Genomic DNA, 15,860 nt, shown 5'->3' on the forward strand with positions numbered 1-15,860 from the left:
TACCTGTGCCATCCAGTGACCCAAATTGCCCAGCTGTACTTGCCATGCAGTGACCAGACCTTTGCCCAGTTGTCTTTTGCCAGGAGAGTCCACTACCTGGTGCAGTGACCAGAACCCCGTTGACTGTTACAAAATTCCCAAAACCAAGCGTGGACTGTTGAGTATCCCGCATCCCATACCACATAGTCTACCCCATCTTGACCCTTTGTCTTTGTTCCACTCTTTAAGCAACTCTATCCGTATCCTGATAACTTGTCCAACTGTCAGAATTCTCTGTGCCTCATGCCCTTGATCTCCAAGCGTTAGCGCCACTTTTCTCTTAATTTCTGTCTTGCATATATCATTAGCGATATTTTGTTTAAATAAATTAATTTTACCTAAAGAAAAAGGAACACTGCGTGAAGGGTTACAACTGAAGCGTAACTTTTATATTCACGGGTGGCGTTCCTCTTTTCTTAGACATTAAATCTAGTTTAAGTAAAATGTCTCATTTTAAAACCGATTTTCTCTTTTTCACTGCTATATTCTCCTAAAAACGTACCTCACTCTACCCTCCAAATCTCTCTCAATTCACCAGCTAGAGACCTATTTTCACCTCTATATTTTCACTGTGATATATATCTATGCCTCAGCCCACAAACCGCATTGAGAATTCAAGTATTTCACCCATTTTTCCTCAAATTCGTGTCATTTTAAACGAGAATTTAGAAAATTGCAACTTTCCAACATGTCATTCGGCTGCAGCATGTTCTAATTTTCCACTTGTTTTTGAATTGTATACTTCTTGTTGATCCCTTGCCTTGTGATTGCTAGGGTTTATGCATTACTGTTGTTGTGAGAAGTCATATTTGTCTCAAAGATTTAACCGCACATTAATTATTTGTCAATTGAGTGTCATTTCATGCTATTACAAAGGGTTTAAAAGATTGTGAGGGAAGGTCGGAATTTGATTCTGTTCGCTGGCTCATATCCCTGACTACCTGTTTCTATCCACTCAGAATTTGGTTATTTCTGGGTTGAGGGAACATTGCAGGGGGAAACCTTAACTTGGGTGCTCTATCCAAATCCAAAAAGTGCTCCTATTAAATTGTGTTTTGGCTATGTTCTACTAGAAGGTTAACCAAGTGCATTTCTTCCATTTCCATTGTAATTATCACCCCAATGGTGATTGCTGCCCAATATTAAAATGTGTGTGATTTTTGTGAATTCTAAGAATGAATAAATATTGTATTTCACCAACCGGCCTGGTCCATTGTGACCCGCGATATTTGTAAAAAGGGGTCTGAGACGGATTGGGTATCGGCTCAATTTGAATTAATTGAAATGAAAGAAAAAGCATTCCTATTGAGCACCACGTTCCAGGCCAAGACCAAGTGTCCTGGTCCAGTGTGTGATGCCGATTGGAATCCTTAACACTTATTTGCTACAGAAGACTTCCCCTGGATCCTTTGAACTTTCCTGCCTGTTTTGCCATCCAAACCGACGCAGAGACACTCATAACTAGATAGGGATGGACTTATAATGTTTTAGGCCTCTGAAATTATTGTCAAGTATTTACTTACCTGGTGTTGGGTTTGTTTCATTCATCTTACCTGAAACAAATACTGCCATTCTAAAAAGTATTACACAGTGCTTTCCTTACTGTGAATAATGTATTGGTTTTTCTAAAGTTACTTATTGTGTGTTCTAGTACTTACCGTTTAACTTTACCTTAGTGTATATGTAAAATAAACCATTATTTTTATATAACGTTTAGTGTGTCCGTGTTTCTTTGGCCTATATGTATACTCTATAGGCTCTTTGTACCGCCTACATCCCTGTTCTCCCTCTTAGATAAGCCTGGCTGCTCAGCCATTGCTATCAACATACTTGTGTGGTTCAGGCCTATACTAAGAGTTGGAGCCATGCGTTCCAAGTGTGAGGCTTCTCAAGTACTACCTGAGGTGGACTTGTGTAAAACTCCCTAGAAAAAAGGAATAGGTAGAGGAGTTAGGCAAACAAACTGGATGCGAAATAAACATGGTTATGACTATACATCGTTATAACAGGACAGAAAGGGTCCCTCTTGGAGCTCTGCATTTTCAACAGGCATTTAAAGACCCTTGGGCTTTTTCAGGGTTCTTATGAGTTCCTTTCTGGACATGGGGGGGTTCCACCAGTCCCGCCTTGACTCTGGGTTTGTTCAGGGTTTTCAAGTGGTCCTTCGGAGACCTCCCGATTATCAGCACTTGAATGGGTGTTTCTGCACCTCTCTCATTCATGTCCTTGTTAGGCAGCCAATACTATTCTGCGCTCCTGCCCTGCCTCTCTCTCAACTCCACTGGGGTAACTGTTGGAACGACATAGGCTACGGAGCCTTCTAGCTCCTTCAAGGTGACGTCACAGCCTTAAAGGTAGTGTTTAACGTCTGCTGCTAGGGTCTCACGGTTTGGACTTCTCCAGACATGGGAGAGGTGGTTTTCCTCAGAAGGGATTTAGCCTTACTCCAGACCTATCTTTTCTAGATGTTGGTTCCTCTGGATTTCCTTCTTATAGAAAAGGAGTTCCAGCAAGTACATCTCTCTAGGCTTCTCTCACCCTCTGCGTTTTCCTAGCCACTTTTATACTCCCTAAGCAGATGCTCATCTACGTGGCATTTTTATATTTCTTCTATTTATTGGTAGCTACTTTGGATTCTTGAAAAACCTGATCCTGCTTGTGAAGGCTTAATGAGGGCAGGTGAGAAGGTGGGCATGGCATTCGCTGCCATCTGGGAAACTCCTACGCGGTATTGAGCATCTCGCTCTCCTCTGACGCACGTAACGTTCATATTGGATTTTATGAAACTCTACAGATGCCATCAGTTGGTAAACTGTGATTTTCAACGTGTCGGATCGCCTATCCCTACATTACGGGGATCTATTGGATGGGACTTTGGACCACATACTTCTGGGAACCATCTTCCTCAAAGCAGTCTCAGAGTGAGATTCTCCACATCTTCGGGACCAACTGCATCCTGCCTCATCCACTCGTAGGGAGGTGCATTGGGTACCGGCTGGGCCACACTGATTTCTAGCAGCCTGCTACCCACAAATCTCACAATGGGGAGGTCAGAAAGTTTGCCACCATATTTTCCAACTTTTGCCCTTATGAATTCAGATAGGGTTCAGTGCTTAGGTAAAGCGACCCCAGAGTAGGTCAGGTTTCTTCTCCTGTTTAAGCATTGGCAAATTGCCTCCAATTGATGTGTTGGCAAAGTCTCTAGCTCTATCTTCCAAGTTAGCAAGGACTTATAGAGTTGCTCCTCCTTCGCCAACTTGTAAGAGCCTTCCTAGCACAGGCTGCAAATTACTTCAGTCTCTTGGTCTTCTGGGTTGGTGTTCTCTTTTCTTCTCATTTTCAAGACCACCTGCCTCATCCTGCTGTTGGTTTGTTTCTTTTCTCACTATTAATCCTTGTCGTTTCCTTTCTCCTCTTGATTGCTGGACTCCTGTGCATCTCATGTCCGTCCAATGCCTTCCCTTTATTCTGATGTTCCTCCTTCACCTCCTTCCCCCTTTCTCTCTTTACCTCTGCTTCCTCTGCCTCCATTTCTCCTCCACTTTCTCTTCCTTCCTCTGTATCCTTCTCTCTGCTTCTTTCTCTCTCCTCTCCACCTTATCACTGCATCTCTGCATTCCAACTTCAAACCCCTGCACCTTCCCTCCAATGTGCTTGCCTTCTATACATTTGAGATTGCTGTCAGTTGTGTAATTAGTAATCTTATTTGCTCTGGGGACTGCCCCACATGCTGAAATTACAAAGCATCTCTGAAATTGTCTGACTGCTCTCTAACAATTTTGGACACCCACATCTTTGGTTAGTGGGTCATGGGCCAATATACTTAAACGCAGCTCGCAACCTTGTCTAAAGAACCCAGGATTTGTGACAGTGACTGCACAGCACAGATTGGCGAGCAGTGCACCTTTCAGTCCTCCAGCCACTTGTTTCAGTATTTTGTATGAGTGTCAAAGTTTTTGGGGCAGTAGGGGGAACCCCTACCAGTAAGGCCTGTGATGGTCCAGGGAGCCTTTGGATCCTCTGTGTACTGTCTCTGGGCACTGAATTATAGATTGGGAGGCGTTTGTCATCGGGAGCTCCTCCTAATTTTTGCCAACAATAATGCTATTTGTAAATTGTATTTTATAGTTCTATCTATAGCCCACCTCCTAAGTTAACTTGGTTTTTAGTCCACTCTATTCTAGATGATTGGTCCAACCCCTTGTGATCTCACACATCAGCAGGGAAACGTCCTTGTTGCTGGGCTTCCAGCCGCACACCTAGCAACCCTCAAGGCAGCCCACCACATTCCAGTTGTTGGCAAATTCATCCGTGTCGCTCCAACACTGTGCATGCTTCACTGGCTTCTCCTTCCTGAAAGGATCCTTTTGAAAACTGTATGCTTCACCTACAAAAAATATTAATTGGAACACATACGTACTTGTTGGCCCAACTCCACACCTCTGGAGACTCTCGCACCTCACGTTGCAAAACTATCAAAAGGTTGGAGACTAAGCTGATCCATGAAGTCAAGACTCGCAAGCAGTCCTTATGCTGTTGTGCACCGCCTTTCTGGAGCTTCATCCCAGCAGAGACTCGAAATGCCTCTACCATTCTTCAGTTTCACCAAACACAAAAAACGTTTCACATTCAACAATCTCTCTGGATGAAAGAGAATTCTTCTCTCCCGCCACTAAAAGTACCCCAGTACTGTATAAAATACCAGCTGGCACACTCCTGGTATAAACCTCTCCACTGCTGTGGAGCTAGGTTCGCTCTATTAACACTAAAATAAAAAGGGTGACGTCTGCATAAGTTTGGTATACATCCCTCCATCATAAGAAGTAAGTTTCCACAACCTTTTACATCCTACCATCATATGAACATTTAGGTAATCTCAAACAAATCTTAAAGCTGGTACTAAAAGTACAAAAACATGAGTGACACATGACACTCCAGCCAGCACCGGATATCATCAAGTCCACTGTGTAAAGAATGTATCTCTTCATATACGTTTTTATACTTGTTCCACTCTATATGAAAGAGTGTTTCTCTTGACGCAAGTGTGACCCACGATAGTGGCCTTCTTTTCCATCTAACAAACCCACTTCTCTACTTGAATCTTATTTTTTCTAATTGTGTAGAACAATCACTCTGTAGCAGAAAATGCTATTGTCACCCAAAGTCATTCTTGATGACACTTATTTTCTCATTACACAAAATTGTTGACCATGCATAATGGTTAGTTTACAAAAATATCCCAACTACTTCATTAAATCCTTGTTTCTTTTCCGACATAGTTGACAAGGATTCCTTGTTTTATTAATGTCCCCCATAAACCATTTCCAGGATCTGTATGGAAGTCAAAGGCACACTCGAGCAAATGGTATGCTGTCTCAAATCTGTCTTTCTAGCATGTGTCTCTTGGGTATCCACGTTGATATTCAAATCGAAATCACTCTGCGCATGTGAGTTGAAGTGGAGTTTGTGTATGCAAGATGAATAGCATTTATGTTAAACAAGCACATACTTTGTGCGCTGAAAGAAATTCTGTGGGAAGTAAAGGTGCAAATGTCTTGCAAATATCTCTAAATAATAGTTACCATATAAGCTTCATTGAATGTCAAGCAAGTCATTTTTTCAACCTTCATGCATGCAGGATTTCTGGTTGGGTTGTAATTAAACTTGCTTCAACAGGAAAAGAACCAGTGGTGCTGATACTCCTCTCAGACTGCAGACGAAAATCTGAAATTACATGTTAATTTTAACATGAGTCATGTTATTCGGAACCCTTTTAGGTTGTATGATCATGATTAGCATAAACTTGGGGGGATTCTTTTTAATCACGATGACATTCATCTGCATTTGAATACAGCAGATTGACTTAAAACTAAAAAAAAGGACAATCTTTTGAACTTCATACCTTTTTTAGAAGACCCATTTCAAGTATGGATTACTCGGGTTCTCTAAATAGTGTACATGAAAAGGTGCTAAGGGTTTAAACCTTCCAAATAATGAGCCGGAAATGTAAGGTCCATGCCCTGGTAGACCTCACTTTAAAATAAAAGCAAGGATTCCAGTATTTATGTTGTCTAATTAAATATGAGCTCTCCACTCTTGGAGCTCTGGCTAGTGTTTAAATCCACCCCATAGAAAAACGTGAACTACCTCAGTGCTAGAGGCGAGACATAGGTAGATGGAGCTGTGCTCCACTGTAGCAAAGATTGCAGATTGGTTGCACATGATCAAGCCTTGATCTTCTTTGTCTAGTTCAAGTGATGGCTCACTATACTTAGACCAGTGTGGTTTCTGTTCTGTGGCACTGACTTTATTCTGACTGGTGTATGTTTTATATATTCTATTCTGTGTGTGCTTGCTTTATGCAGTGACCATTTTCTCCAGAGTTTTGGAATGTCCCCCAATGCCCTGACATATTTAGGACAAAGGGCTTTTTTTTAGACTGTTGTTGACCATGGAGTGTTTGTGTGTTTCCAGTACTTCTCCTATGTTAAATGTTATGATAAACGTATAACGCACAACTGATACCCGAATGTGTCCAGGCACTAAAAAGGTACCACCTAAAAGGAGACAAGACAACCGGAAAAATGTATACAACCGCAAAACAAAAACATTCAATGGCTAAACAAAAAAGTTTTCAGAGCTTTCCTGAAACACAAATGATCAGAAATAGTACACAGAAACAAAGGAAGAGAAGTTCACAAAGAAGGGACAGCAATCGAAAAGACTCTGCGACCCACAGTGGACCTCCAGAAATGAGGAACGTGAAGCAAGGACATATCGGCAGAGTGAAAACTCTGGGGCAGGGGCAGTATCTCGTTATTTTCCGACACACCCATAATGGGCCCGATGAGAATTTGATATGCATATCAATCGGAAGCCATTGCAAAATCTGAAGCATGGCAGAGCTCTGCCCAAACTTGGGAAGCCCCATAGGCAGTCGAGTTTTGAACCACCTCGAAGCAATGGAGAAGAGTTTTATGTTGGGCAAACAGCGTGGCATTGCAATAGTCTAGTGTAGACCACCAGGACACGCAGTTGGCCAGCACAAATGGGAAAATCCTTCTGAGTAATTTAAGCTTGAAATGGGCGGCACTAGATAGGGCCTTGATCTGAGGCTCCACTGACAATGCTGATGCAATTTTACTCTGTAGGTTTTTGACAATATGAACCTTTCAGCGAGTCAGCCTCTAGGACAATAACCTCTGTTTTGTCAGCATTAAGCTTAAGCCAGTTTGTTTGCCTCTAATTACCAATGTCGGACAAACAATTTCTGAGACAAGATGCAGTATGCTCCTGATCCTGGTCGACGCACAAAGAAAGTTGTGTGTCGTCAGCGTAAGAAGAACCTGCAACCATGCGCATGAAGTAATCTAGCCAGGGGAGCAGATACATTTTGAACAGAGGGGAGATAGCAGATCCTTGCGGCAGCCCACAGGCAAGGGAGTATGGCGCAGAAGAGAAAGGAGGCAAGGAAAGAGACAAAGGACTGGAACCAGTCAAGGACCCGTAAAAGAAAGACCTTGGCTGTGAAGCCAGCGGTGCGGGCTGCACTCCCGTGTACCCCGTTGATGTGGTTTAATTTCAGTATTAAACATTCAGCAAATACTTATTGTAGCTAAACAAATGCGTGTTTATTTTGTATTATTCCGCTTATTCCTTCCATGAGCTTTTAATTCTTCTGAGGGAATTGAAATTATGAGGCAGCAATGTCACATTAAGGCCTATGCATTTCGGGTTAGAAACCCATCATCGGGGCCTGTGAACATGTATACTTATGTGTGCCTTCTGGTTCAATGTCTTAACATAGGTAATTATAACGGTCAAAATCGAATAAACAACCATAATTTTCACAATTAGACAATAAGAAACCATTTGTCACATTTTGGTGAGATAATCAAAAAAGAAGCCATATGTCACACATGAAGTAAGTAAGTGAAGAGTTAAATGAATACGTTACCAATATGTCGTCATAAAGTGAGTGATTAGATTGTTCATCCAAAAAGTTACATCAATTGGGATTGATTGGAGTGGAAAAAGGTAGAGAGATGGCAAGAAAAAGTATAAAAAGTGTAAGTACACTATCGGAATTGCAAGTGTGAATTGTGGTATTTCTATACTTCAAGCTGGTGATTAGGTGACTGACCTGTTACTCGCATGTGAAGAACTCCATGCAGAAGTCTCAGAGACAAAGCGTTAGTATATGTTACTGATACTGGTATGAGGTCTAATAAACAAAAGGGCTGCTGGCCGTGGCTGTAGATAACATGCAGATTCCTTAGAAAACTTGTGTGCTGTCTCAGAAAGGCTCAGTGGTTTTAAGTTGCCTTGGCAGCAATGACGCTTTCAGTAGGATCGGCGATCTGTGAGGGTAACGGAACTATGGTAAGTATTGTGATGAAAGGAATATACTAAAATTGTCTTAATGTAAACTATGTTGATTACCTGAAATCGTGTGCAGCATGGAAGCGGCTGACCGCCGTTCGAGAAAACGAGTGCAACACTATGAGGCTCGCGTCTGCGCTCGGGTTTGTAAAGTTGTCAAGGATTGCCTTGGAAACGGTAAAGCCGTACGTGATTAGGCGTACGCGATGGTGCATGGGTGTGAAGCAGAACGGACATGTTGGTATGGTAAAGGGGGCCTGTGTTGTAAATAAAAAAGGCGAATAGTGATGATGTAAAGAGTGGCTCAGCTATGTGCTATAGCATAGACCATCAATATTATGCAATAAAAAAACATGATGAAAAACAAGAAAAAATGGGAAAAACGAATAAAAGAAAAAATACAAAAATGGTATGGAAGAGAAAAATAACTAAATCTCATCAACTAAACAATGATAATATATTTAAAAAAAAAGCTCAATATATACAAATCTAGTGAAAATAAGAATGGAAAATAACTCCAATGAATGATAGTCAAAAAAATCTGCTAAAACAACATGTAAATAGTGAATGAGTTAAAGGATAACAGGTTAAATAAAATAAAAGTTTATAGGAAACAACTTAGATCCAATTCTACATTCATTCCCTCTGGTGACAATGACCCAATTCTCCCAATCCATAGTGCTTCTCTTTGGGCTCTCAATTGTTTCATATTCATACTTTGTTCTTTGGTTGAAATCACCTCAAGTACTGTGAATCGTAATTGGGCCACTGAGTGACCATTTTGATGAAAGTGTCTTGCTACTGCTGACGTTTGGTTGTTCACTCTAATGCAGGATTTATGCTCATTGATTCGTAATTGTGTATTTTGCGTGCGGTCTCCCCAACATAATACTTAGCACATGGGCATTTAATTGCGTAAATGACGTTTTCCGACAAACACATGGCGTGTTGTTTAAGCTGAATGTTTTTCCCTGTCCGTGATATATAGGGTTCTTTGATGATATTGCAGTTCCCACAACTCATGCATGAATGTGTTCCTGGAAATGTGTCAATTTTTTGCTGTTTTAATTTTCTGGTGTACGTATCGACCAATAGATCTTGTAAATTGTTACTCTTTTGATATGCGAACACTGGAGGTTGTGCAAAAAGTTCTCTAGTTCTTTGATCGTTCTGTAAAATAGTCCACCTTTTTAAAACGCTGTCTCCGATTTGTTGACTTTGAATTGAGCATTTGGTGACAAAAACTAGTTCTGGTTTGGGTCGTTCTTGTTTTTGTGTCAGTAGTTGCGTGCAGAGTTGGGCGTCTGTTTTAGTTCTGGCTGTTCTGAGATCGTCCTATAGATATCCTCTTTCTTGAAGTTTCATCTGCAACTTATTCAATTCAAGATCACATTCTGCGTGATCACTTACAATTCTTTTAATTCGCAGCATCTGGCCAAATGGTAAGTTACGTAAGATGTTGGGTGGATGGAAGCTCATTCTATGAAGGAGATTGTTTCTGTCAGTGAGTTTAGAATAAAGTCTCGTCAAAACTCTCGAGCCTTCAATGACTGTTTGCACATCCAAATAATTAATGTTTGGATTCCCTATCTCCATCGTGAATTGCAAACTGTTGTCAATGTTGTTCAAGTATAAGAGGAAATTGTTCAGTTCATCTCGACTGCCTGACCATATTCCAAAAATGTCGTCGATATATCTATACCATTTTTTCAGATGTAGACTCCATTGGGGATTGCTAATGATGTGTCTGGTTTCGAAATCAAACATGAATGTATTGGCATAGGATGGTGCCATGGTAGCTCCCATGGCGGTCCCAGTTGTTTGCAATAAGTTTCTTTATATTTGAAACATGAGTTTTCTGAAATAAATTTCAACAAGATCATCAAGAATTCTAGATTAGCTCCTATTATTCCTGTGTCTAGTAATAGCTTCTCCACAGCTCTTTGTCCCAGATCATGTGGGATGCTTGCGTAAAGGCTCGCCACGTCGATGGTGAACAGGATGTCAAGAACCCGGCCACCAATTATGTAGTGTGGTGTTGACGAATACGGAGCTGAGTTGGTGTGGGATGTCATTGTCGGCTGCAGCAACAGCTGCTGGGTAGGAGGGTCTTCAGTCCTGGATCCGTCTCAGCCCCTTTGGAAGGTTTGAAAATATGTCAGCGTCATGTGCTTCTAGGAATGAGAATCAGAGCTCTCAAGTTTTCCATGACTGTGTGAAAATGCCATTGAATGCTGTTTTTGCTTGGAATTGCGGGAAGTGTAGTTTTCCGAAATTTCAAATGGGTAGGAAACTACAAATCCCAGACTTCAAAGGGGGGGGCGGAGGGGGGGAGACTGGATTTACTTCTCATGCATGACCATGGGAAACTTGTGAGCTCTGGAAAACCCCCCTGGGTTTTTTTTCTGGGTTTGTTTCTTAATGCGGCGGGTGAGATCCCCAGATCCACATGCTGAGCAATGGTTCATGGCATTGTTATTTAACCAGAGAAGTGAAATGTTGACATTTGAGTGCTTTTTGACTTGTTTCCACTGACGATTTGCCTGGGTATTGTTAGCGTTTAGCCAGGTTGAAACACATTGTGTGTAGGCGCTATATAAATAATCAATCGGGTTGTTTCAAACTTGCGACTGTTTTTGGGCCTGGTGTTTCCAAGAACCTCAGTTTTTTGTTAAATAGATTTGCCCTCATTTAGGGGGTATTTTGCAGTATTAAACGAAGTTAAGCATAATACTCGCCTCCAGTCTTGACATTGAATGACACATGATCCTTGTTATTTCAGTCAGTCGTGTTCTTTCTTTTAAGAAGAACTCTGAGAATGGTCGCAAATTTGGCAAACTCAAGGAACATAGATATTTTTCATGACCTAATAGAAACTGACTATGCATAGCACTGTGAACTGTCAAGTGCAGTATAAAACATGAATACTTAATTTACACTTTTCCTCTGAGCAACGCATACCTTTCCATATAGACAAGACTAACACATTATTTGCACCCATTCTTTTGAGTCTAAAATATTTTTTAAAGCCTATTGATATCCTGTTGACATGTTGATGTGTTTAGGTGTTTATAAGAGTTTACCTGTGGCGTTTCTTTATTTTTAATGATTTGATGATGCCTTGTGTTCTCCTTACAGGGCAAAGGGAACTATGGGTAACAAAGCTTTATCGCATGAAAGTGTGTTTATTTCTGAACCAGCCTCTGAAAATGCTGCTAGTGATGGAGTATCAAAGGAGAACCTTCCAGGAAAAGTGAAAGCTTTGCAGGTATGCAAATGTATATTTAGTACAGTTCTTACCCGTGCCTGCCAAGTCACTGTGCATTAACTTAAATTGGTCAGCCTTATTCAGGGAACCTACCAGCAGTGGGGATCTAGTGTTGGGGGCATGGCTAGGCAAGGAGTCATTATAGTAAGTAGTAACAAAATTGTAACAACAAGTCTCATGTGATGATTAGGAAAAAGGGTTGGTTCAACGCCGATTGCATAAGGGCCAAACGTAAGTTACTCACTGTGTTAAAGAAATCTTTGCCAATGAGAAATTAGATAATGGCTTCTATCAAACTATCACTGCCTGGAAACCAAAACTGGATAGGGCTAGATGGTCTCATTTACTCAAAGCCTCAAACCAGAAAGACTCAGACATTCTGGGAAATAATTAACCAAGGCTTGATCAGTCAGCAAACCCTTTTGGCTCTGAATTTGTTATAGAATGTCAGGCAGGGGTAGTGCATTTTTCCGCTCTGTACTGTACAAGTACAGAGAGGTGTGATAACAGCCATCTACAGCAGAATTCTGTTGTTCAGTCCTTATTGGTAGACAATGATGGCTTTGACAATAATTCTGCCACAATCTCACATTCAGAAGTTCTATTGACAATCCTTAAACAAGCTCTGGGACGCTGCCCTTGACCGGACTGCATTCCAGTTGATGTATTTGGGGATTTCCACGACATCTGGGCCCCAGTGATGACTACATATTTGAATGCTTTGCTTACTGAGTCCAATGACCCAGTATCTTGCAAAAGAGCGATCATCTAACTCACTTATTAAAAAAGGCTGGCGTGATTTACCATCCTCCAATAGACCCATGTCTCTCCTCGATACCCAATTCAAAGTCTTTGGGTGGGTGCTTTTAGCCAAGTTGGAACAGTGGGCTTTGGACAACAGAGTTTTCAGTGACATCCAACTGGGTTTCCATCATTGTCTGAGAACCGGTGAACAGGTTTTTAACTTGCATCTTATCATAGTCCAATCTTTATATGTCAAGCATGAACTCATCTACCTGGCATTCATCGATCTGAGGATGGCTTTCAACAGAGGGAAACCCTGGAAGCTGCTCAAATCCATTAATTGTCTAGAAGTCTTGGTGAGCACTCTGTCAGAGATGCATCAGGATAATACTCCATGCATTAAAAAATTGACTTCAATGGTTAGTGCACAGCCGACTTTTCGGTTAACGCAGGTGTTAGTCAGGGTTGCGTACTGGCGCCACTTATGTTTTACTTGTATATCGATGTTTTACACAAGTCACTACTTAAGTGTTTGAGTGGATGTGGCCAAGATTCAAAATCGATTCTTTCCAGCTCCAATTTATGCAGATGGCCCAGTCATCTTCACTCCCACCCTGCGAGCATTACATCTTCTCTTCACGCAGTATATACTTCCTTCATTAACGCCTTAAATTTACAGATGCAGGAAATTCTGCCATCATTGTGTCTGTCAGATACATGACCAAGGAAACTGCTAAATATGTTCACGCATTCTAATGATATCCCGCGGGTTACAGAGTTTGCCTATTTGGGTGAGAGATTTCCCTCCAACGTTTTAGGGAATGGTGCATGTAATTAGTTGTAAAATGCAGTATGCAGTAGGTGGCAATTATGGATTTGAGATCATGCAAAGCCCAACCAGTGCCTATGGCCCTCAACATTTATAAGACCACATCTGTTGCTATTGCCAAATGTCTTTTTTTCTCTGAGGCTTTGAAGTCCTAACCAGCCTACAAGTCATCAAAAACAACTGCATTAAGTAACTCCTGGGTCTGCTGCATCTGCACCTAATTTCTTTGCTCACACGGTACTGAAACTCCCCTTTTTAGAGGACGGTCTCACTTCAGAGCCCATTGCCTATTGGTTCCACGTGTGGAACAATCCCAATGCTGCAACAACGCACTTCATTCTTACTCTATCAAAATCACACTCAAAATCCATCCACTGCCAATGGGCAAAACCATGTATAGTTGCTCATAAAAGGTTGCTTAATGATGCCATATTTGTGAAAAGAGAAGACCAATTTAACTATATATTCAAATCATGACCATGTGATACTCTTCATAAATGGTGTATATCCTGCAGACTAACCTCCTAAGGGAGAGATGTCTTATCAACGAAAAAAGGTTTAACAAATTTCCCTGAAGGGCTTTGTGGTCTTATGACGATTCAAGCTGGTTTCCTTTGTCGGGCCATTAGTGAAGATGTTCTCCATTTTCTTTTTCCCAATTTTTGTTCTGGCTAGAAAATGGTCTCTGATCCCGATCATCAGAGTCTGGGATTTAACAATGCCGTCTTGCATTATACTAGTTACTAATGGCCTGGACTATTTGTAAAGGATGGGCTCTACTGTCCCATATAAGGTGAGCCTTATATTTTTGGAGTATGGCAGCACAAGTTCCAGAGGACTAACTGGTACACATAGGTTTGCAGCTGTGTATAATGGTAGTATGAAATGTACTTTTAGTATGAAATGTACCTTCATGGTATGATTTTGCATATGCTTTTACTACTTTCACATTCAAATGTTCCTTGTTTATCGATTAATTGTCTTGTAAATTATGTTTTTTGTGATGCTCTTATGACCGTTCCGCGTTGAAATAAAGCAATATTGATTGAAATAGATAGACTTATCTGGGGCAAGGCTGCTGTATTTTTTTTTCTCTCCCTTAAAACACCCTCAAATATACTGGCAGAAAAAGGAAAACAAAAAAGGCAACTCGAAAGGTGTTGCATATTGTAGTATTGGTAAAATAAGTGTTTGCCCAACATGTTAAAAACAATGCCAGATTTCGATGAAAAAGTAAGTAGGTTGTGTGGTCTTCTCAGCGTAGGTGTATGAACTTTTGCATAATGGACTACTAGATGCTTCCTTTCTGATCTACCTCACCCACGGTTTGGCCTCATGCTCTGCGAGCTGTGTGACCATGCAGTAATTATGTTTCGAAGGGATTGTGTCCTCCGACGTATTCCTTATCTTGATAGATCACTTCCAGTTTGCTGGCCTCAGAAAACTTTTTCAGTAGAGAGCGCTGCGCGTCAACGTCCCTCGAGTCGGTGTCCCTCGACAGCCTCCGTATCAGCGCCGACGTCATTATGCGTATAAATAGACTCGCGCAGCGTCCGTTGCTCAGATCCGTTTTTAGGCGCTTCGTGGGCCTCGGAATCGTGTTGCTCAGTTCGTTAGACAAAGTATATTACTTATTCCTCGAGTATATCTTACTCGTTTCAATGGCTTCCTCATCTGAACCGTCAACACTACGGTCCGGCTTCAAAAAGTGTTGAGATTGTGGAAAGAAAATGTTGTTGACGGATCCTCACAGGATCTGTTTGTGGTGCCTGGGATCAGAGCACCATTGCTCAGAATGCGAGGACTGCATGTCCATGACGGCGAAAGCCTTGAAGGAGTGTAAGGGGAAGATCGAAAGAGGTAAGACTCTTAAAACTTCTACTCCTTCGAAAGTTTCCTCGGCAGAGTCGAGACATTCGTCTCCTCACCGTCACAGTAAACATTCTCGTTCGAGGTCTCGAAGCAGTTCCCATCACTCTTCGAGATCCAAACATTTGAAAAAGAGGCGTCGAAGATCTCCCTCTTCTTCGTCTTCTGTTTCCCCTGAAAGGGACACCTGCCCCACAAAACGAAGCTCTCCAGCCAAGTGGGAGGAATTTCGTAAAAAGATGCTTAGCGTCTTCGAGAAAGCGGCCTCGACCCCCTCGGAGACGGCTAAAGGTGATACCCTGGGTGAAAGACCCGAAAAGTCTAAACGCCGCGGGTCGTTGCACCTGGCGAAAGAAACTACTGGAGAGCTTCCCAAACCCTTGAGAAAAGGCAGTAAGACTGCATCATCGACGCCATTATCGAAGGGCCCATCGACACATAGATTGGTTGAATCGACGCTGATGTCTACGCCGATAAAGGAGAAACCTACGACTGTCACTACCTCGCAGTCAATAGTCATACCGAGGGCTCCTATCGTGACCTTGAGAATGTCGTCGATAACCTTGACGACTCCGAGTAGGATTCCGATCCTCTTGAGTTCTTCGAGTTCGTTTCATGCCTTTTCAACGCCTTTTTCGGTTTCTTTGAAGCCTTTGACTTCTGCGTCGACGTTTTCTCAACCGGTTACCACAAGCTTTAACCCCTTCTGCTTTAGAAATGGGTTTTAAG

General features: G+C 41.7%; 1 protein-coding gene across 6 annotated transcripts in view; it reads left to right on the forward strand.

The window, feature by feature from the left end:
- Positions 1-15,860, forward strand: part of LOC138480915 (acrosomal protein KIAA1210-like) — a 1,033,315-nt gene that overhangs the window by 564,243 nt on the left and 453,212 nt on the right. For all 6 annotated transcript variants that reach the window (XR_011274164.1, XM_069612715.1, XM_069612716.1 and 3 more), the window contains exon 4: positions 11,560-11,689. Coding sequence is in view for 5 of the 6 variants with exons in the window: in XM_069612715.1 (XP_069468816.1) it covers positions 11,560-11,689 (130 nt within the window). In the remaining variant the exon portion in view is untranslated. The remainder of the gene's footprint in view (positions 1-11,559; positions 11,690-15,860) is intronic.

The sequence above is a fragment of the Ambystoma mexicanum genome, chromosome 5p (genome assembly GCF_040938575.1).
Source record: "Ambystoma mexicanum isolate Mex_15411 chromosome 5p, UKY_AmexF1_1, whole genome shotgun sequence".
NCBI lineage: Eukaryota > Metazoa > Chordata > Amphibia > Caudata > Ambystomatidae > Ambystoma > Ambystoma mexicanum.